The following is a 24,535-nucleotide window of genomic DNA, read 5'->3' as shown; positions in this document are numbered from 1 at the left end:
TTCTATGTTAAAATAAATTCATCATGTAGTGAAAGATTTATTCCTTTAAACTCTAGCTGACATGGTTTATCATAATCTTGAAATATTTCTCATTAATAAATTATCCATATATATTATGTAAATCTCTCTATATTTATATGTCTGTGTGTGTGTATGTAATCTCCATGAATTAATTACTTAATTATACATCAGCTAATTTTATGATCTAGGTTAGAGGATTATAAAAGAAATTATTTTCTTCAAAAACTCTGTTTTTTTAGGAAAATTTGTTAACATTTTAAAAATTAAATTTATTTCTGCTATCTGAGATTATTTTAAATAAAGTAATTTTTAATAGTTTTTATAACATATTTTCAATTGCGATATAATAACTTAATAAGGATCTGTCATTTCAAGTAAGTGATTATGAGAGAATTTTATTTTGCATTATTTTTTAATACATATATATGAAAATCAAATAAAGTGTTTGACTATTTAATGTGGCATAAGAATAAATTCTACGTTAGATGATGTATTTAATTTTTGTAAAATTGGAAACAACTGCTACCTTCTCCCAGAACATACAATTTAAAGTCTTTGAATAATAGTAAATAAATAAAAATTGCAGCAAGATTTTATAAATTGCAATTTATGTTAAAGTAAACATTATTTGTTATGTTTAAATCATTAATTTTATAAATTTTTATTTAACAGGCCTTAGTGGCAAAACAGCAAGTCATTATGCAGGTTAGACGTCCTAATCCATACAGTCATATTCCTCCTAAAGTAAATTCAGTAAGTGTGTGTAATATATTCATTACATTTCAATAAATTTATGTATATACAGCAATCTTTCACTAAAAAAAAGCTATTATTGGTTGCACAAATATTCTGTTTATCTTTTATACATTTGGGCTGATTTTTGATGCTATAATAGAAAAAGCTGGCTCATACCAGCATTTTTGTTTACTGAAAACTGCTGTCAGTCTAATAAAAAGTCTCAACAAATTATTATTAACCAGACCTATTTTTATACATATTTTGAAGACTAAAGTAGAAAAAAGTCATTTGTTGATTATATTTCTTCACAAATTATTTGAAAATAACTTATATTTATAAAAAAAATTATTATATGCAACTAATTGTTTAAATTTAATTGAATTTTTTTTAAAAATCTTCTTAGTAATGTAAATTGATTATTTGTAATTTATTTTTATTTAAAAATGTTGCTTTTTTTTCTTCTTTTTTTTTGGAGGGGGACTTAAGTTTGCTTTTAGCGTATGCAATTATTTCCTTCTTTTAAAGAAATTATTTTTCAGAATAAAAATATTATTAATTATTGTTTAAGTTTTATATCATTAACGTTAGAAACTAACATTCCTCTTAATTACTTGCATGTATTTATTGTAATTCTTCAAATGATAATATTATTAATAATTTTTTTTCGATATATATCTTTTTCTAGGGTAATTTTAAATCAGGAAATTCACCATATGTATCATCAATTAATTTAAGAGGAAAAAATATTCAGAATCCCTCTAGGTATGTTTTGTGCCCTTTACTTATTTAAAAAAAAAAAAAAAAAAAAATGTGATTTTATTTTTTAAAAAGTGATGTGGATTAATTTTTTTAAATCAGTCATAAAAATTATTTCAATGATGCACTTGGATTATCAATGTGCATGTATTAATAGCGAATATTTATAAATAATTTCATCTGTACAGCATGCTGCATTAAATGGTATCATATTATAATTGCAATCAGTCTCATTTTTGAATGTATTTATTTGAAACTTAATTATAGAATAGAATTTATTATATATTGAGAAATGCAATATTTTGGCATATCTTAGAATTTTCTTGATTTTAAAGATTCAAGGTTGACAAAGAATTAATTTATTTAAATTGCTCCTTAATTTTTATATTTTTTTTTTTGTTAAATCAATTGTTATTTATGACTGAATTATATACAGTTACATTATATATTAACCGAATTCTAAATATGAAAGCTTATTCATGATGTTGTTATTTCATACATTTTTAATCTGGCTACTTAAATACACTGAAATGCAAATTTAAAATTATATCAATGTGCAGGAGAAGTTATTCCATTCTTAACATTTTTATAAACTGGTGATAAAAACTAATAAATGGTAAATCAACAGAATAAATTGAAAACTTACTATTGATTTTCTCTTTTTGTGATATATATTTGTGCTCATTTCATTAATAAACTGTAAATTTAACTGTTATGCTTATTTTATATTATATTTTTAAATTTGTTTGTGTATTTTGGATTGTAGATATATAAATAACACTTGACATCTATGTATTGAAATACCATTCTCACTTATAGTAATAACAAATTTTAAAACTTCAATTGATAATGCTTATAAATAAATGTAATGCTTTTAATAATGAGGTGGAGTTGTAGGTTTTCTTATTTGTTATTATTGAAAATATATTCAAAATATTTGATTCTCTGAAAAATATGATAATTCAGTTTTTTAATGGCTACAAAATTATTGAATTTTGATACACTGCTTTAGGCCATTAGAAACAAAATGCCAACAAGTAATTTATTTAGTAGGGGTTTTTTTTTAAAAAATTTATTACATGTAATAAATATTTTCATTAAACTTTCTTGAATTTTCATAATCACAATAAGAAAGATCTCTTATTTACACATATAATCATTTTTATTACAAAAATTTCCATTTAAAATTTTGTACTTTCTCTATTAAAATGTTCTTTTTTTTTCCTATTTGAAATGTTAATTGCTTACTGATATTACAAGTTTTTATGTATTCTTCATTTTAGGAAAACAGCTTCTTTGCCAATCCCATCTTATGCTTTAGGCTTATTAGAAGAAGCTAGAACTGAATTATCTAATTTGTGAGTCCCTGCTGTTTTGCACTATACTCTTTACGATTTATTACTTTAGTGCTGTCCTTCTGAAGTTTTAGAAATTCTTTTATTAATTTGTCTTAATTATGGTTGAACTAAGCAAATTAGTCATCCTAACAACTAAAATTCCTAGAAGGACTTTTAAAAATTCCTGCATTCACTTTATATAGGTCAATATAGGTTTCAATATTGGATCAGATAGAATAACACTGTTCTTTAATTGAATTATAGTTATGATCACAAACATGTATTGCATCATATTTGAATAAAGATTTACTTATAAATAAAATTTTAATTATAAATTTGATTTTTTTTTATTTATGCAATTTTTTTAAAAACATGTGTTTTAGTGATTCACATCCTTCAAAAATGCTAAAAATATTTTATGCATATTGAAGAAAATTAACACAAAAAATTTGTTGATTAATTTTCTTTTAGTGGCAATCTTCTTGCCCATCAGCTCTGGCGATTCTTTAGTAACTAGTTTTAATTTAATCATTTTTTTTTGTGATATAATATTCACATTTTTTATAATATTCACATATAATATTTTTTTTTTCAGGAAAATGCTGGTTTCTAATCAAAGGAATGAAATTGAAATGTATCAGCAAGAAAATGAAGTTATTAAACAAAATGTAATATGTTAATACTAATATATTGAATGTTTAATTGAAAAAATTAAATTCCATTTAAAATTATCATATTATATATGCACAGATATAGGCATTAATTTATGTAAATATTTCAAAAATCTTTTAGACATATATTAATATCTTGAAGATTTTTTTTTAAATTTTGCAAAATGATTTGTTTGCTTGTATGATTTATAAAATATTTATATTGAAACATTTTGCTATATCATTTGAAATAAAAACATGCAATATTTTTTTAATGAAGTTTAAAATACGTATTTTATTATGATTTGTAAATGGTTTCAGTCAATCAAATAATTTAGAAAATACATAGTGGGAAAGAAAAAATTACTTATTAAATTACTCATACTTAAATTACTTATTACTTACTTATTAAAAATTACTCTTATAACTATTAACAATATTTTTTTTTAATTTTACTGAGCACTTATGAATTATATTGTGGATTTAATAAAAACACTGAAAATTAAATTTAGAACCCACTATTGATAATTGTTTTGTTCAAAATATATTAAAAATTGGAAGCTGTTTTTTTATTACTATATAAAATTAAATCAAATGTCATATAGCATTTGCAGTATTTTTTTTTATTGGTTTCATATTTATTTTTCTTCAGTAATTTTATTTATTTGGAAATATATGTGCTATGGTTAATGTGATGATAATTATCAATAATAATACTTTACTAACCATATTGGCTGTAATATGATTACAGCCAATTCATAATACTTTATGAATAAAAAGGAGAAAAAGTAGGATCTTCTCTAAATTTTCTGATATATATATATAATATATATACAGTGGTGGCCAAAATTGTAGACACTTTTGAAAATCGTTATGTTTTTTAACTTTGTATGCTTATAGAAAATGTTACATTTCATAAAATGCAAGCTCTTGCATATCATTTTAAAGAGAATTTAATGCTGATTTTAACACAAAAGGCAAAATGCAAATATTTGAAATACAAAAAAGTTATACTTATTTTAATCTGAATAATAAACACAGTGATGAAGTGGATTGTAATTTCTAACTTTCCTGACAAATCATTGTCCTTGTTCTTTAAGCCAATCAAATGTTAATGAATGTTAGCAGAAGTTGTCATCATATTTAAATTTTGAACTCGTCATTATTGTGCTTTTTTCTACAGAAGGAAGACTGTTTTTTATGTAATCAAGTTGGAAGTTAGAAATTTTGTTAAACATTTTAATATATAGTTGGAATTTTTGTAAATATTTCTAATATTTGGCCAATTAGCAATGACATCAAATGAAAGAAAACGTTGGACACCTAGAAAGAGAACTAAGATTATCGTGTTACATGATTGTGGTTTTCCTATGCTAAAATTGCAAGAGAGGTGGGTGGTTCAGTGACTACATATGGAGTCCGAACGCTTTGTTTATGATATCAAGAGACAAATTCAATAAAAAACAAAGCAGAAAATGGCTGAAAAAGATGCACCACATCTGTTGATGACAGAAGAATAAAATGACTATGTCTGCAAGATAGAAGAATGTCATCAGCGGCCATCAGAAGTCAATTGAATGATGCTGGCATTTTTGTCAGTTCAAGAACAATCAGGAGAAGATTATTAAGTGTTGAACTAAGAGGTAAAATTCAACAAAAAAATCCTAATCTCAATTTACAGCAGCATATAAAAAGATTACAATAGGCAAAGGAACGCGTTAATTGAACAGATTATCAGTGATCACAAGTTATATGGAGCGATGAAACAGTGGTATTGTTATTCGGTAGGGATGAGGGAAAATATGTAAGACATAGAATAGGCGAAGAGCTACATCCTGATTGCATTCAGGCAACTATGTTGAACTCAGTTAGTGTTATGATTTGGCCATGCATGTCAGCAGGTGGTATTGGGCTCCTTCATGCTATCGATAAGACATTAAATGCAAGAAAATACATTGAAACTGTTCTAGAGCCAAAATTTACACCCTCTATCAGCGATCTCCTTCCCAACAACACATCATTTATTTTTCAGCAGCATTCAGTTCCTTCTCACACAGCAAAAATATTGAAAGCGGGGTTTAGTACAAAGAGAACTGAATTGTTATCATGGAGAGGCAAGAGTCCTGACCACAAAATTATTGAAAACTCTTGTAGGTATGAAGTGTTTATCAAAGAAAAGAGAATTAATTGAGGCTATAATTGCTTCTTGGCATCACGCAATGACGAAGGAAGAGCTAAAAGTCTCGTCAGCTCAATGAAACATCAGTGTGAAGTTGTAATAAAAAATAAAGGTTACCCTTCTGATAACTCACTGCAGTCATCAGCATCTAATGTATCTTGACAATTATTGCTGCTCAACTTTTTTTGTATTGTAAATATTTCAATGTTTCTTTTTGTATTGAAATCATCAATAAATTCTCTTTAAAATGATATATAAGAGTTTGCATTTTGTGAAACATTACATTTTCTATGAGCATACAAAGAAAACATTAAAATTTTCAAAAGTGTCCACAATTTTGGCCACCACTGTATATATAATATTAAATGTAGATAGAAAATAAAGATTCAAACTTATATTAGAAACTGATTGAATTATTTCTTGTTATTATTCATTTATTTTTTACATATCTTTCTTCTATTTCTCCTCTAAGTTGTTATTTCTTATTTTGTATTTTAATGTTTAAGGAAATTTATTAATACTTTATTTAATTTTTTTTCTTTTTTGATTTTAGATGAGAATGAGAGAAATTGAGTTTGAAGAAGAGCTAAATATTTTGAAATCTCAATTAACTCAAAAACAAAGGTATTTAATTATTTATTCATATGTACATTAGAAGTTAATCTTCATTTTAAATACTGATCTTTTTTAAATCCAATGAAATTTTTTTTAAACTATCAGTTTTTTTTTAATTAATACATTTTTTTTTCTGAGATTCTAAAATAATTCATCCATAATTTGGTAATTATATGGTCACAGTTTTCAAATTCTGTCTGATTGGTGCAAAAAATTTTATCATTGCTTTATAAACCATGTTTTATTTTTCTTTGAATTTTTTTACCAGTATTCTATCCAAATTTGATTAACTTTGTTGTCAAGTTTTTTTTAAATCTTATTAATTATTTTTTTAACAATATTGGATCAACGAGCAGAATATCTGTTATAAAAATCATGTTAAGTGCAATTTATCCAATGGTCATTTAATAATTTATTATTCAATCAGTTCTGTCTTGAGAAACTTTATTCACATATTTATATAAATAGTGGCATTTGCATTTGTAATTGTTTTTTGCTGATGATAATTTTTGAATTAATATAAATGAAATGTTTTTGAAAGAAATTTTCTCATTTGAGCTGTTTCTTACTTAAAGTGATAAAGTGATATATATGTTCTTCAAAAATTTCAGGCAGCATGTTCAAGAAAACTTGGATTTAATTCGTCTACACCGTGAATTAAAACAAAAAAATTCTAAGATCATAGCATTGCAAGCACAATATAATGACATAGAGGAAGTAAGTTAATTTACCTTCACCTTGTTATGCTTTTCTGTTCTTTTGCAAATTTTATTAATGGCATTAATAAAATTCTTTAATAGTACTGATCTTTCTTTTTAAGTTTTTTTTTTTTTTTTTTTTTTTTTTGTGTGTGTGTGTGTGTGTGTGTGTGTGTGTGTGACAAATAATTTCATTTGTTTTTTAGTAAATAAAATAAAGGTTTCATTATATAGAAAAAAGAATTAAAAAAAAGATTGTTTTAAAATTTTGAATTTGTAATTCAGAATATTTGCCATACAGATAAAATTATAATTAAATACTTTATGAATCATTCATAAGAAGAGTTAGAAAAAAAGAAAGAAAAAAAAACCAAATATTTATTTTGCAAATCAAAGCAATGTTATCAGCATTTTATATTTATACATACTTGTACATGCTTGATTTTTTTTCAAATAGTAGTACTGAGTTACATCAATATTATTAAAGAAATACATTAGGAACTATATATGTATATTTATATAGTTGAAAAGCAATTTGAAAAAGTACATTTATAATTATTTAAAATGTTTATGTTTGGTTACAAATATCTTCCTTCTGTCATTCTGTTAATTATTAAAGAGATGCAGATATATAGCTTTAAAAAAATTCTCAACTCATTTGTGTTTTGCATAGCACTGTACCTATTAAATTAATGTATATTAGAAAGAATTTGCATCTACAAGCATTTAACATATTTCAATGTTTTTTTTAAATATTTTTATATTGATTTTTTTTTTACTACCCTTCATGATTCATTACTTTTTAATGCCTGATATTTTAAAATACATCTGCTCTTTAATAATTTTTTTTATATAATTACTTAATTCAAATATATTTCATTTTCAGAAAATGAGAATCCTTAAACTTAACCATGATCATTTGGTTAAAGATATGGATGAATTGTCATTACACTACAAAAATGAACAAAAGAAAAATTTTGAGCTTCTTGGGGAATTGAAAAAGGCAGAAATTACTTTTTCTGCATCATCAGAGGTATATATGTAATAATATTTTAAATTTTAATTTCAATTTAATTAATTTCCAAGATTTTATCTTAATTTAGTCCATAGTAACTTCATTCTAAAAATATTCTCTTATTTCGTGATCCAATTCCACTTTCTCTACTTAATTAATTCAAGAGAAGTTATATAAAATTGTTGAATCGGCTAAACGCCAATACTTTCACACGCTCGGCATGAAGGGGTAAAAAATGTCCAGTAAGCACATTCTTTCTTAAAAGATCCCTGTGTTTCCCTTACATGTAATTGACATGTGTCAGAAATCCCTATCAGAATCTTATTAATGTATTAGCACTTGAAGAAATATTTTCCCTATCAAAATCTAAGGTTATATAAGGCGAGGGATAATTTATTTCGGCCCTATATCCCCACTTCGGCTTTTGTACTGCGCTGTGGCGGACGTCTTGCAATGTCCGCGTCTTTGCTTGTAAATAATTATGCTTTCCCGATGGATTAAAAAGAATTTAAGAAGATAAAAGTATCTTTATTGTCTTCAAACTGCATCATGCTTCACATAAAATAATGCTTACATATTAAAGAGCAGACAGGATTCGAAAATTCATTACATATATATAAATATATATATTTCTTATTTTTAGAATTAGTCACTACTAAAATTTTAAACTGTGATTTTATAATAAGTATATTTAATGAAAAATTCAGTTAAAGTAACTTTCATAAAATATCAGCTCAATAATGTTGAAGAGCCTTCACCAATGAATATGCATATTAATTATTGCGATAAAAGATTATATGTTGGAATAAAAATTATTTCACATTAAGGGAAATATTTTCTTCATATATTTTTTTTTAATATCTAGTTTGATTTATGATCATCTTTAAGGATTTTGTAAGTGAGACTTGTAGTTTATATTTTAAAACCTATCTTTAAATCTTGTTAACTGTTTTTAATATAATTATTCTTTTAGTAAATTTTATAAGAAATAATTTTGTTTTTAATTCTTCATAATGATTTATTCTTTTTGTTCTTTTAAGTCTTTGAAATCCCTGAGAAATACTAAATATATAATTGCCTTTTTCTATGCATAGTATATACTTTTTGAACTTTCATTTTATCAAATTCTTTGCTTTTTTCTATGTAAAGATAACACAAATCTGAATTATTATTATATTTACTAAATAATTTTATTCTGCAATCATTATTTTTCATATTTGATATTTTGATGAAATAAGTATAGATTTTTAAGAATTCCTTAAAGAATTCAAATTACATTTAAAGAATTCTAATTAATTCTTTATATAGTCATTGACTCATGAAAATTTATGATGTATTTAATGTGTTAAATGTTGTTTGATAAGTTAAGAATTAACCTATAGACAGTTGTTTCTTTTTTTATTCCTTGTTTGTTGCCATGTGTCATTTTGTACAAAATGATTTGATTTAGCTAAACTCATGAATGATAGAGGGGGAGGGGGGAGCATTTTATATTTTAAATTTCTGAGTTGTAGTTCCAATTCTTATTTATAAATCATAAATAAGAATTGATTTTGCTATTGATAAGATATGGTAACTGACTTGAAAATAAAATCACCATCTTGTCAGAATAGAAAAGGAAAGTTTTAATGCTTACTCAAAATAGCCCCTTGTGAGTTATGTTTACTTGGCCCAATGATACTACCATTTATAAAACCCATGCTAGAATTTATCTTTTGGCATCTTTTTCTAAACAATCATTTTCTAACAGTCATGAATTCTGATTTCTGATGAATGAAAAAAATTGCAAAGAAGTAGATCTAGAATATTTAAAGATTGCAACTCACATTCAGTATTTTGTTAAACCAGACTTGTACAGTGGTAAGAGAAACATGAGGACATACATTATTATGCTATGAGTGCCAAACTAATGAATAGATATTAAACCATTTTAGTTGGATATATTTACAGAAGTTCTTCAATATTTACATGTAAAAGGCTTACTAACTGTTATTTTATGGTATTTTTTACTATTTAGTCATCCATGGTAATCAAAGAAGTAAATCACAATTTCTATTTTTGTAGTTCCAATTTTATCCTTCTTTGGCATTAGAAAACTTAGTGCATTTTAAACTTAGCTTGCCTGTTTGCTTTCTAGATTGTTGTAATTAAATCCAGATGTAATGACAGATGTCAAATAGAATTCAGCATGCTTCACATGGAATTTGAGGCTTGTGATATAGATTTACTTTGCATTCAGATTTGTATTTGATCATGCTTTAACAATTTTGGCTGTTATTTGGCAAAAACATATCTCTTATTTAAGCTGTTCTTGTGGATGTACTACCATATAAATTAATTTCTCAACTAATTTATATGTTATTCACCAATCTTCTCAAAATGCAACAGCATATGTATCTTAAAATGAACACTTGTGTATTCTTTCTTTGAAACTGAAGCACAGTCATTTTGAAATTCTTTCAACCATTTCAATGCTGTTTATTGTAGGAAGACCAAAGACCATTTGTCTCATTCTTGCTGTAACAATTTATAATTTCGAGTTCCAAACTGTTGTTTACTGCACATCATGATCAAATTTCATTTTACGTAGGTAAACGATGATTAATTATTTTTTTTTTGGTTCAGTAATGCCAAAGAAATGCATAAATATTTTTTTTTTAATTGCATTAGTATTAACTATTACCTGAAAAATTATTTTATCATTTTATTTCATCTATGTTCTAAAATTTATCCTTAATTTTTTTTAATTCTCAGTGTTAATCAATTAATGAACTGTCTGTAAAACAGTTTTTAAAAATTGCTGATTTTATTATTATGTTTATTTAAATACTATGGCTAAAGCTTATTGAATCATTCTTTCATCATTTATATTTTTTTATAGTGTTCTGTCTGAAACATTGTTGTTATGCCTCTTATATTTTTTGTAGCTTCAAGATAGAATAAAATCCCTATTGAAAGAAAATGATATTTTAAGGGAAACAAATGAAAAATTGCTAACAAGGTATGTTCTCAAAGTAATTATGTTTGTTTAGAGGGAGGGGCAAATTGTATATTTACCAATATTGAAAAGAAATTTTTTAATTATCAATTTATACATAAACTGTGTAACAGAATAATATCTGCATTCTCCTTGGATATATTTTTGTAGTAAGTCTATCTTTCAAATCTCTTTATTTATTTGACTCTGTAATTCTCTCTTTGCAGCTTTGTAATTAATTAAACTAAGCAGGGCCCCTTTTTTATGTAATGCACATGGCTGTTATTTTATTTATTTATTTAGAAGAGGTAAGGATTTTTTTTTTTTTTTTTACCTTTACAAGAGAAACTGGAATCTTTCAGTATTTTGTGATACCAAATGATCTTGGGAGCGAGAGGGTTAAAAGGAATTAAATTTTTCTTCATCTTTCCTTTCCTGACTTTGAAACCTTTTGAAAATAGATGCATTTTGACAAAAGTTTTCTCATTCTTTATGTAATAAATTTTATTTAATCTGTTCAAATTGTGTTTATATTGTTGTATAAAAATTATTCATTATGGAAAATTCCAGAAGTTTCTGCTTGATAAAAATGTAATTTAAGTGCACTGATGTAAATTTAAGTGCATACTTTAGCTCCTTTGAGTAACTAGTTTGATCTTTTGAATTGAATCTGTGACTGTTTTGTTTTCTCAATACTGTCGTTTTTTGAAATAAGAATTTTTTTTTTCATCATAACATTTTTGGGAATACATTATGTTTTGATCTCATACCTGTAACATTTTCTGATGTTAAAAATTTATTCTCTATGGTAAAAATTATCCATTTTAGAAAATTTCAGAGCTTTCTGTATGACACATATTAAGTACGTTTGTTCTTTTGAGTATATTTTGTAATTACTTTTTTTTAATGTTTTCTTTTCACTTCAATTTGATTTTTGGAAAACATTAAAATTCCTTACTAGAATTTAGTTTTCTTTTTATACATTTTGGGTAATGTACTAATACCTCTTGCATTTTCCCCTAATGTTAGAGCTAAATGCAAAAAAATGCAATAATTTTTTTTTCAATACAATCAATCTTCAATATTTTTCTTAGGATATGAGATAGATGAACAGTATACTGAATGTGAGAATTGAATATGAGATCATGTATAATATTATGTGTGTGTATATTATATGTAGTATTATGTGCATGAAGTTATCAATAAATTTAATTTTCAAGTATTATAATTATTACATAATAATAATTTTTGAATTGTTATTAATACATACAATTTTTGGTTTATATATATATATATATATATATATATATATGTATGTGTGTGCATGTGCATGCATGCATGTGTATGTGTGCATTCATACACACCAAGAATGCACATATAATACTAAAAATGTGATACTCGGAATAGTATTAAGTTTAGTAGTATTAAATTTATGAAATATCTTTTTTTGTTATAATATTTGATTTGAAGTGATCAAACGAAGTTAATACCAAACATATTTCTCAATATGTTAAATATAAATATAAATTTATATAATTTATATTTAAATATAAATTATAATAAATTCATATATGTTTAAATATAAATTTATTATAATTTATATTTAAACAAATCCTTATTTATCCTTAACATTTTCAGATACATGAGTCAATAATTTGTTGGTGAAGTAGAATGATACTCAGTTTTTTTAAAGTATCAGTTCTTTTAAGTCATCTAAAAAAATTAATATTTGATACTAAACAAAAATAATATTTGTAATTAGTCACACAATGATTCCCTCTATTTTAAAAAAATGTTTATCTGAGAGAATGTAAAACTCAAGAATAATGTTTCTGGCTGTAAAAAAAATTGTTATGTAATTCAGGTTTTTGGAACTCAAATATTGGGTGTAATATTTAATGGGTATAATGTATTATGTTTTTTAATAATTTGTCTATTATTTTTAGTGCCTTTAATGTAGAAAAAGAAAGATCATTTAATCAACTTGAACAAGTTTTCAAGGAAAAAATTTCTAGCTTGGAATCTACTCTAGAAATGCAAACAAAAATGAAAAATTCTTTAGAAGAAGAGTTGGCTAAGGAAAAAGGTGATGTGAAAATTACAGTTTGATTTTTTTTTCTTTTTTGTATTTAATATTTTAATTTTAAAAGGTATGCACTCCATTTTCATGTTATAAATGTATTTTTTGTTGTTGTATGTTTATTAATTTTGTTTTTCATATATTTTTGTAAAAATTAGGGGCCCCTGATAAATATGATACGGATTTGAAAACATGTTCTATGGCATATTATTATTATTAATCCAATGCAGCAGACTGGATGCATGTCGAATAAAAATTGAAACAACTGCTTCTATAGAATATTGCTGATTAATAGTTCCTAATATTTCTGAGAGAAAAAATTGGGGTGAGGATATTTTATTTTGGGTGAAAGGTAATTAAAACTTTAATCAAAGCATGCACCTTTGCTATCTGTACATTTATCTCTTCTGCCCTTTAAATAGTGAAAGCTCTCCTAAAAAAATTCTTCACTTTTTTGAAATAATGAAGCCAGCTAACCAGTATTGAAGTGTTGCTGGGAAAGTGCATGAGAAATTAATGAAATTCAGTTGGTAGTTCAGAGGCCCAAGTCTCTTGAACGGGGTGGGGTGGGGGGTACAAATATAACCACCTACCATGATATTGTTTTACCTGATTTCAATAGTTCATAGTATGTCACATCCTTCTCAAGCCCACCAAATACAAAGGTGGAGAATCACCACTTTTGAATTAACCAAAGCACTAATTAATGCACACTCACATCTCCACCTGGGACATTGTCAATATAAATTCCCACAAAGATACTGTGGCTTGCACTGGTATTTTTCTTTTGATTGAATAAGAAAAGCAATATGTGCTGCACGTGTTCATTATTATTTTTTTTTTTAACTGAACAAATTTACTGTATGAACATAGTATCACATTAACTCAAAATTGGTTGCACATTAATGTTGTTTTGGAAGGTATTGTCCTAAAAAAAGTGACATAACAGAGGAGATTGTGAACCAACCCTTATTTTCAGTGCCATCAAGTGAAGAAATTATGAATTATTAACCTGCCCAACTTGTAAAAATATTAAATCCCCAAAATATTTTTACATTTTGAAAAGCATATTTTTTATTAACTTATTTGTGTATTATGCCATTTTCTAACTGCCTACAATGCTTTATAAAACCACCACACCACAAGTAATATTTACTATTTCTGTAGGTAGAATATATTCACAAAAATGGTGTCTTACTTGTTTATCTAAATTTCTTTCTGCTTTTTACTAAATTTTATTTTTCACTTTGAAGTGCATCATGAAAAGTATATATTTTTTCTCTGATTATATTGGTTTTTAATTTGCTTAACCTTATAAATTATAACTTCAAAATGTTTTTAACTCTGCATTAATATTAATGCAGCAATTTTTCTCAATAATATATATATAATATAATTTAATATACTGTTCAGACATATTAAACAATCACTGGCTCTTTTGTGCTTGTTAACATTTTATTTATGTTTCACTCTCATACTTATTAATTATTGAATTGTTCAATTATTGTTTCAGTTTTACCAGTATCCGGTATAGTTTCTTTGTATCACTTTTAGAGCAACATTTTTTTGACCAAAATGTTGATAAATGTAGAAATATTATTCATTTATCTGTCAGAATTATATTTATTTATATGTCATTTGAAACATCTGTCTAAAACTTTACATTTCTGGCAATTTTTTAAATAAGCATATTTAATTTTAAAGTTGCATAGAAACAATATTTCTCCTCTCCCCGCTTCTGAAATTAAGTTTTCTGTTCTTAAAAACAATAGTTTTTTTTTTCTTTTTTTTTTTTTTTCTTTCACAAATGCATTTTGTAACTGTAGTTTCCAAAATCGTATAAGTTTTAGTACAAATGAATGCCTGTTAACATAGTTTATAGATTTAGATAATGCAGTATATCGGATAGTTTACTAATGTACATTATTTCTTAAATCTAGGCAATATAATATCTAAAGAAGAAGCGTATAATGCTTTGAAGATGCAGATTAATGAAATGAAAACATACATTGAAGAATTGGAAACTAAAGTTAAGCTTCTAAAATCAGTATGAAATTTTTTTTTATATTTCTTTTTCTGTTAAAACTAATTTAAAAATATAAACAAATTTAAATCTTTGAAAAAGCTATGGAAAAAAAACCAATATTGTAAGATTCTGTTTCAGTTTTCCTGTTTTTCTTTCCTTTTTTTAAAAAAATTATCTTTGTTTCAGAAATATCAAAATAAATCTATGTAGTATATATTAACTAAACTAATAATAATGTGGTTTTTGATCCGTTATATTTATTTGATGCAAAAATTTTGTAGTAACATTAATTGTTTTTGTTAAAATATATTAAAGACAATTCTAATATATATTTGTTTATTTTTTCATGATTAAGTGACAGTATCTGCTATTAATTACTATACCATAATTTGTCAATCTAGTGTTTAACATTTTGCTGTGAGTTGTTCAAAAAATCATTGATATAGATAATAACTATTTTCATGCTACATTAAAATGTTGCTTTAAAACCTAATTTCAAATTTTTGCTTTGCTTAAATCTTCACCTGTCATTTTTATTTGATCTAAATTTAAAATATTTCTAATTGATTGCCTTGTCCAATTTTTGTTGCTGAGGTTTAATTCCATAATGAGAATACTAAAATTTGTGAAAACAAGAATGTGTGTAATACAAAAATTATTACAAACTGGGAATTTTTCTGGGAATTGTATGAAATATGTGATGTCTGGATGGCCATCTTATAATTTGCAATATCTATATTTGAATAAGAACATTTAACATTGTTTTTGGCTATATCCAGGCTAAAAGTATTTAAAGACATCTAATCAGAATTAAATTTAATGAAATAGGCCTACTTGAAACTTCATGTTTTTTTTTTTAATTTAATTAAGAATAAATTTTTATACATTCGTTTTGATATGAATATAAATTCTTGCATGTAAAATCTTTTTTCAGTACAAAATTTTGTATGGATTTAAATGATCTACTTTATGCATATATATATATATATATATATATATATATATATATAAATTTTTAATTCTGCTCTGGAGATTCTGCTAAAATTTTCTGTTAGTTGTAATATCATATATATATATATATATATCATCTTGATCATTTTATTATATTCTTTTTTAGGAAAATGTAGATTTTGATGACTTACATGAAGCATTGAGACTTTTAAAATTGCAAAAGGAAGGAAAATTGGAAAATAGAGATAAATCTTCTGATACATCACATAATGCTGAGTCTGAACCATCTGGAAAAAATGGAGATTCAAATAATATTGAAGAAAATAATAAAATTTCTGCTGAAATAGAAAATGTTATTGAAAGTAAAACTGCTGAAATAGAAAGCTTGAAATCAAGATTGAAAGTGGTAAAATGATTTGGTCAATTATTAAAATTATATATTTATTTTAATATTTTATTAGTAATAACTTCAGAATATTTTAGAAATATTTCAGAAGGCACCGAGCAGTATGTTTCCTAATATATTTAACAATACAATATTCAAATTTCCTTAACAACATAAATGGTTATGCAACAACTGAAAAGTATCTATGAATTAATCAATACTAATGAGAAAACTAGATCTAGAGAACAAATACAATAACCATTTATCACATAGATTGGATGTGAATTGTGTACTATTTAATGCATAATGTTACTATATATACAGCTGTTGAATAATTTATTGTACATTATTGATATGTATCTCTATTATTTTATTCATAAGTCTTTTTTAAATTTTATGAATTACTTGTCTTGAAATATTTTTTATCCTTCCTTTGTGCAATTTGTTTATAAAACTAATAATATTTTTTTCAGTGTGAAACAGAACACCTTGAAACTCTCCATGAACTAGATAATGTGAGAGAAATGTTATCAACTCAGTGCAACATCAGTAAAATTGCACAAGATGAGATAAAATTACTGGCTGGAAAACTTGAAGAACACCAAAAGGAATATCAGACTCAACTACAGGAATATTCGCATTTATTGGATTTACGTGCAGCACGTATTCAGGTAACATTTTCTCTATCAATATGGAATTACAAATATAAGAATAATGATACACCATAAAAGAATCCAGTAAGGATTTACATTAATCTAAAAGGCAAATTATGAAAAATTTAATGTATTTTTCTACATAAAAATTCTGATAATTATTCTGGCAGATAATAAAAAAAAGATTTTTTTTTTTAAAATTATAGTTCTACGAAATAAATTTTTTAAAGCATTTCCAAAACAATTTAGCATAGCTTATTTTTCTACTACTTTTTAGAAATCCATATTGTTTCTTTGGTGTATTAAGATAATTTCTTCTTATATTTCTATTTTTTACTGTTTTGTGAGTGTTTTCTAATTATGATAATCTTGTTATTTAATTTCTATTTTTCTTTATATACCTTAATAGCCTCTTTCCATGTTGAGCAGTTTCATATATTAATCTATTCATTTCACTTACAGATTTTTTTCTTTTAATGTTTCTTGTTCTTTTTACTTTAACATATTAGTTAAAAATTCCAAGCAATATTTACATGAAAGATGAACACTGTTGAGGATTGTAAATAATTTATTTATAAATTTGCTCATACTTTTTTTTCAACAAATTACTTTTTTAATTCAGAAGCTGGAAAAACAGTTAAATGATATAGCATTTGGAACATCAACTTTTACTGCAACTGAGTCAAATTCGGTAAGTATATTTACAAAAAAAAATATAGTATTTAAATGAGCTGTAAACTGAATTTTTAAAATATTTTCTTGGTTATTTCCCCAAAAATGTTTTAAGAAAAAGAAAAACATCGAATGCATGATCTGTATTTGTATAGAAAATTAAGTTCTTAATAGAATATGAAATAAATACTAATAATTTTTATTAAATTATTTAAAAATTTATGTTTGTGAAGCCAAGAATAAAATATTACTTCTTTCCTGAAATATATATATAAATAATGTGAGCACATATCATTAAGCATGAAACTTATTCAATTAATTTTATTTTTTAGAAAAATGAAACTCCTAGTCCAGTGAAATTAAGTAAAGGAGAAAATATTTTTGAAATCCATATTGAGCAGGTATTTTACATTTTCTAGAATATATTCTAAACTTCGGATTTGTTATATAAAGTTCTAATTTTAACCTTTTATTTTTACACATATGGTTTTTATTTATATTAGATTACTTTGTATTATATTTGTTTTGTTTGTAATGGAAATTTTTAATTAAAGTGATCATGGATTTGCTGCTCTGCATTTCGTTTAGTTAATAACGATTTTATTTTTTATAATATATTATTAGCTAAATCAATCCTTTCTGTTTTAAATCCTTCACGAATTATGAAGAAAATTTTAAAAATAATTAAAAAATCCTTTAATATTTAAAATGTGTTGCAAGAATCCAATAAAAAATTACTCTTTGAGATTTGAAAGATATTTTTAATAAAAAAAAATTATGATGAATAAAAAAAATTAATTTCATTTAAAATTAATGATGTAATTGTTATTTGCAATCTGGGGTATTAATTACATATTTTTGGTATTATTTTTCTTTTGAAACTTTATTTAGATTAAGTTTACCAAAGTGGGATTTGAAAACCTCAGCAGCCCAAATTCCAAAATGTTTTTGACTTGGAACTTTTATGAATTTGAACTACAGTCTACTCCAGTTGTTCCTGCTGAAAGGTATGTTCACAGTAAAAAAGTTATTTAAAGTTTTATTATGATTTGCTGTTTTAAATTATTGGAAATTTTTCCTCCTTTTCTCTGGTTATTATTTTTTTATGATGTACATGCATTATTTGGATGTATTTGAGAACTATCTTTTAATTAGTATAAATCATATTCTGTATCAATTTGTGCTTAAAGTATAGGAAAATGCAGTTTTTTAAACATTATTTTTGAGTGATTGTAAAAAACTTACTTGTATTTTATAAAATACTGTATGGAATAAATTTGTCTATTGCAATTTTTTAATACTTAAATTTCTTTTAACTTATGTGGAAAGAAAAAATAAATAAATATATTTACTTTTAATACTAATCTTTATCCTTTACTTTCATTTGAATATGTACATGCAGTTATTTTTGATTATGTTGACAAGTTTTGCATACTTTTTAGGCCCATATTCAATTTTACTGCCCAGTATACAGTAGAAGTAGATGATTATTTTCTGTGTTATTTACATGAAGTAAGTTCATTTTTGTAGATTTAGTTTTATGTCGAATACATTTTTGTTGTTGCATGTTCCTGATAATCAGACCTTTTTTACATTTTAATTATTTTATGACATCACAAATATTTTACAAATGTAGGATAGCATGGATTCAACATATAAAAACAGAAAGTGTATAAAGATAAAATTTTTGTCTATTTTTAAATCAGCCATTGATTGATTCCATACTCATTCAACCAACTTGTATCCATATTGATCGAATTCCACATTGGGTATGGAAGATGCTCACTAGACTTTCTCTTTCTAGTTCCTACTGTAGCACGAAATTACCACAAGTTTTGTTATAAATTGGTCACCATATTTAATTTTTTTCATTTGCATTAATATAATTGTAACTTATTATTGTTTCCGTTAAAAGTTTTTGTAATTATTTTAAAAACTTATAATAATATTGTCTTTTTTTTTTTTTTTTTTGCTCTCTTTTTTTTAATATATATGTGCATCTTTTAATAGAAATTTGATGAACGATATTACTATGATATATAAGTTTATTACATCAGCAGTATTGTATAATGTGCTAGAAGAATATGGTTTTGGAAGTGTATTTCAACTGAAAGAAGTCCTTTTTTTGTAAATATTATAGTAAAGTGATTTATTTCGAACTTTTAAAAATGTTTATCATAATAATTTTTTAATAATATTTCATTTTGAAATGAAATGATTTAGTTCTTTTCATCATGTTTAGAGCACAATTTTATTCTAATGTTTTTGATATACTGTTTTACTTTTTTCTATTGAGTATTTAAAACAATAAAAATACTGCAGACACAATTTTTTATTTCACACAAACGTTTTGCCTTTTCAAAAATTGTGATTTTCCCCTGAAATGAATTTGTAAATAACTTTGTTTACTTGAAACAAATAGTGCTCAGCCAGTGTTTTTTTTATTATATTTGTTAGGATATTGAGAATTTTTATTAAGTATGCTAATAGGATAAGAAATATGCAATGAGGAAAATATGGCAATATTGTGTAAAAATTATATTTTTAAACTTTTTTTAACATTGCATTTATTAACTTGAACAACATGAAATATAGTTTGCTATTTTATTTAAAACAATTTTCCAAATATATATATCTATTTCTAATTAATTACTATCTTGTGGTCTAATTAATTATTAGACACAATTCGAGGGTATACCCTGTACATTCTTGATTAAAATTCCTGAAAGCTATTAATTTCAACATATCTGATTTATTTATTTATTTACTACTGCCGTTATATTTCCACTATAGTATCTGTTGATTCCATGACTGTCAAATGTTTGCTTTCTATGTCTCCTTTGTATATTTCATATATGTTACACTAGAGGACTCCATAACTAAATTTCAAAAGTTGTGTTTTAGAAAATAAATGTAATGACATAAAAGGAATTTTCAACTTTTATTTCTTTATTTCATTGCTCAATCATTTCTGATGAAAATTATGCTGTTATTTTGAATTTAAACTGTTTTTAAATATTATGTTCTAGAATGTTGTGATACTGGAACTTAATGAGTCTCTTGGTGTTGATTTTAAAAATTTGGCAGCTTGTCAATTAAGTTTCACAGATATCTTCACAAAGCCTAAGGGTCGAATGCATGCAACACAAAAATTAATAGGTATATTTAAATACTTGTTTATATTACTGTAATGATGTCCATTTATTACAATAGATACATGTGTTATGTTCACTTATTCATGATTAATTAAAGTTTTCATTTCACAATCATTTTATGTTTACAGTACATAAATAAGTAATGAAGAAAATAAAGAATGTTACAATTTTCTATTGAAAACAGCCCTATTTTTTTCCCTGTTTTTTAAAATTTTCTTAATTTATTTATCTGTTAATTTCACCTGTTACATTTATTTATAGTGGCTTAATTTTGTTTTATAAAATAATAAATTTTTACCTGCTCTTTTATTTGAAAATGTTCCAGCTTTTATTCAATATCCTTATTATGTTAGTTTAATCTGGAGAACTTTTTAGTAAATATTGAAGAGTGAAGTAACTTAAACATATTTCTCTACTTTACATGCTCTAAAATTTTTTATAAATAAAACATTTTATATTCAAGTTTTAAATATTTATTTATATTTTACATTTGTGTAACTTTTTTACTTGACTTCAATAAATATATGAAATAATGTTAAAAATGCTTTGTTTAACTCAGTTTATCAAAAAAATGTGTTTAAAGAGTATTTGTGTTAATATTAATTTGTTGCTTTACAAAAATCAAGCACCATATTATATAAATCTGTCATGACATTAGAAACTAGCTGGATTAAAAGCTTAAAAAGAGTTTTTATCTAGTAAACACAGCTAAGGAAATTAATGCAAGTATTAGAGAAAAAGTAAAGAATAAAAATAAGTTAAGTATGCATGCTAAGAAATTTTTATCAATGACAGAAAACTTTCTTGCCATTCAATCAGTCCTCTCTCCCTTTTTCTTCCACTTTTTTTAAACTGAATTTATAATGAGATTGCTTATTTGTTTGGGAACTTCAATGGATAAACAGTAATAATAATTTTGCTTGAAGAATAACCAATATTGAATTGCAAACATTAATTAAACATTAAAACGTAAAAAAGCAAGCTTATGTCAATTCCTTATTAGATAATGAAACAAGGCAGTTATTTATTCTAATTTTTTTCATTATTTATTAAATAAATATAATTATACAAAAATTTGATGCTCTTAATATTTGAATGTCTAAAATACAATACTTGAATGTTAATGTTATTCATTACTGACATTTTTTTTTCTGTGATAAATACTTAGATAGTAGCAGAACTGCAACATATCATGTTGTTAATATGAAAAGAAATCTTGTTTTAAATGAATACTTAAATGAAATTATAGGCAACAAATAGCTATTTTTTTTTATTTCTCCTAGATATAAAAAATATTGTTGAGTATCTTATATTGTAATTATAATGATTATTTTAAAAATAGCTATCAATGTGATATTCTTATTAATATTAATGTGATACATTTGAATGCATGCAAATTTTCAAATTATTTTAGCTTTGAAACAAAGTATAAAAATTTTTTAATTTATTAAAATTTAATTTTTTATTATGTTATTTTACAAAAATATTTACTCTTTTGTTTTCTCAGTTATAAAAATAATGATTAATTTTTATGTTAGGATTTTTGAGCTCTAGAAATTGTGGAAGTTTATTATCTGTGCTTGCAGATGAAAATATAGTAGTATCTATTGATGTAGACAATGGAATTTCTCAATATTATATTAAAATATTATTATCTCAATATTATGTTCAAATATATATTATTATATTATATTATACTCATATTTTATATTAGAATTAAAGTATGTATATTAAACTACTTTGCAATTGAGAAATTGCTACCAAAAAGAGAATAGCTCATAAAATTGAAACGATTCCTGTAAACTGGGTAGATATTTAATAAATTATTTCCTTTACCAATTGCATTTTGATAGTGATTTTTTAACCGTGAATTTTTAATCTGTATTCTTATTCTAAAGGGGAAAAAACCTTAAAACAATACTGCAATACTTGGGCTATCAACCATCAATATTATAATTAATTTTAATTAATGAATATTTTTATAAAAAAATTTAGTAAAATTAATGCATTTTTAAATCTAAAATTTCTGAATGTGAGAGAATAATGGAGGTGGGGGGAACTTCTAGATTACAATTACCACTGAATATAGCAATTATACTCTGCACTTGTCTGTTCTGAAATATTCTATGTAAGCATTAAAGGCAATCTATTCAGTGGCATAAGTGTAATAATTGTAAAAGAAATTCAAATAAATAGTCGTTTTAAATTGTATTAAATTCCCTAACAATATTTGCACTTATGGCTTTATATTTTTTTAAATAAAATTACTGTATTCATTTTCAAATAATAAATTTTTGTGGTTATATATCCACTGCAAGTGAAAAAGAAATTTTATGTTAAACTTGTGATGCACTATTCTACAAGTTCATAACTCTTTATACATTATTATTTGAATGATATTATGTGGTGAATCTAATTCAAAATTTATGCAGTAAAGTAAATCAATATTATAATACTTCATAATTTTGTTTTAAAAATTAATAAATCCTTTTGTGAATTTTTTTCAGGCACAGTTAAAGAGAAGAGTATTGAATTTGGGACCATAGATTATTGGATTCACTTGAAAATTCCTATGGAGGATTCATTTAAATTTTTTAAGGTGTTTTTATCTCACATTTGTTTAGTAAAAATCTTTCTTTTTATTAACATCAAATTTTCTAACCATAATGAAGCATTATTCAAAGATTTGCAATAAATTCCGAATACTATGATATTTGTGAAATTATTTCTAGATGTTAAATTTATAAATAGTTTACAGCTTTAAAACATTGAATCATTATTTAAATAATTACAGATCCAATAACCATTTTTTATTCAAAAAAATAACATGAAACTTAATAAATGGCGTAATTAATACATGTAAATAGTTTTTATCTTCCATTTTAAAAATCTATTTAAGGTCAATATGTTCTTCAATTTATATTTCATAAGCTTTTTTTTTCTTTACCTTGCAAACTTTTTTTTTAAAGAGGTTTCTTTATATGTGATAATTAATCAGATTTTTTGTTAATGTAAGAGGTTCTCAACTGATTTCATGTTCATTAAAAATTTATTTACATAAATATTTTTATACGTATGATTTATTTATTGATTGATTGAATTTGGAAGTCAAAATTTTGCATTAAATCACTAATTTTACTTTCTTTTTTTCTATTAAAAGGAGAGAATAAAGGCTCTAAAGTACATTTATACCAACAAAGGAGTAACCACAGCTGCTGCAAATCTATTAAAACAACCACAGGAAACAGGCCCACATATTAATGAACTGCATGTGAAAATCCTTAGAGGCATCAATTTAAAATCAAGGCAAAGAGGTATTATTTTTTCATTCAAATACTTTTATTATTTCGAAATAAAATTGGTATTGTTTGTTTATTTCCTAAATCAGAATTAAAATAAAGTGAAACACCTGTACATGATTCAAATGGCCTCAACAGAATGACCTACTAGTAAACTAAAATTCAAAATATGATAAACTGGTCTCTTCAACTAATGCTATGAGTTTACATTTGAATTATTTCATAGTAATTTATCAGAATTTTTATGGTGTCAGAGGGTAATTAATAATTTTTAAAATGTTAAATATTATGAAATTAAGAAATTATTATTTCATTAATTTTATACATA

The 24,535-nt window shown here is 24.2% G+C and overlaps 1 protein-coding gene across 4 annotated transcripts in view; it reads left to right on the top strand.

The window, feature by feature from the left end:
* Positions 1-24,535, top strand: part of LOC129961846 (protein fantom-like) — a 43,627-nt gene that overhangs the window by 4,482 nt on the left and 14,610 nt on the right. For all 4 annotated transcript variants that reach the window (XM_056075433.1, XM_056075432.1, XM_056075431.1 and 1 more), the window contains exons 6-24: positions 694-774; positions 1,445-1,521; positions 2,799-2,873; positions 3,448-3,520; positions 6,235-6,305; positions 6,908-7,013; positions 7,881-8,027; positions 10,937-11,010; positions 12,933-13,072; positions 15,007-15,113; positions 16,210-16,449; positions 16,902-17,099; positions 17,704-17,772; positions 18,086-18,154; positions 18,645-18,760; positions 19,196-19,265; positions 20,783-20,912; positions 23,416-23,507; positions 24,069-24,222. In XM_056075433.1, coding sequence (XP_055931408.1) covers positions 694-774; positions 1,445-1,521; positions 2,799-2,873; positions 3,448-3,520; positions 6,235-6,305; positions 6,908-7,013; positions 7,881-8,027; positions 10,937-11,010; positions 12,933-13,072; positions 15,007-15,113; positions 16,210-16,449; positions 16,902-17,099; positions 17,704-17,772; positions 18,086-18,154; positions 18,645-18,760; positions 19,196-19,265; positions 20,783-20,912; positions 23,416-23,507; positions 24,069-24,222 — 2,089 coding nt within the window. The remainder of the gene's footprint in view (positions 1-693; positions 775-1,444; positions 1,522-2,798; positions 2,874-3,447; positions 3,521-6,234; positions 6,306-6,907; positions 7,014-7,880; positions 8,028-10,936; positions 11,011-12,932; positions 13,073-15,006; positions 15,114-16,209; positions 16,450-16,901; positions 17,100-17,703; positions 17,773-18,085; positions 18,155-18,644; positions 18,761-19,195; positions 19,266-20,782; positions 20,913-23,415; positions 23,508-24,068; positions 24,223-24,535) is intronic.

Source organism: Argiope bruennichi, chromosome 2 (genome assembly GCF_947563725.1).
Source record: "Argiope bruennichi chromosome 2, qqArgBrue1.1, whole genome shotgun sequence".
Classification (NCBI taxonomy): Eukaryota; Metazoa; Arthropoda; class Arachnida; order Araneae; family Araneidae; genus Argiope; species Argiope bruennichi.
Note: the sequence above shows the minus strand (reverse complement) of the source record. Positions and strands in the feature narration are given on the sequence as shown.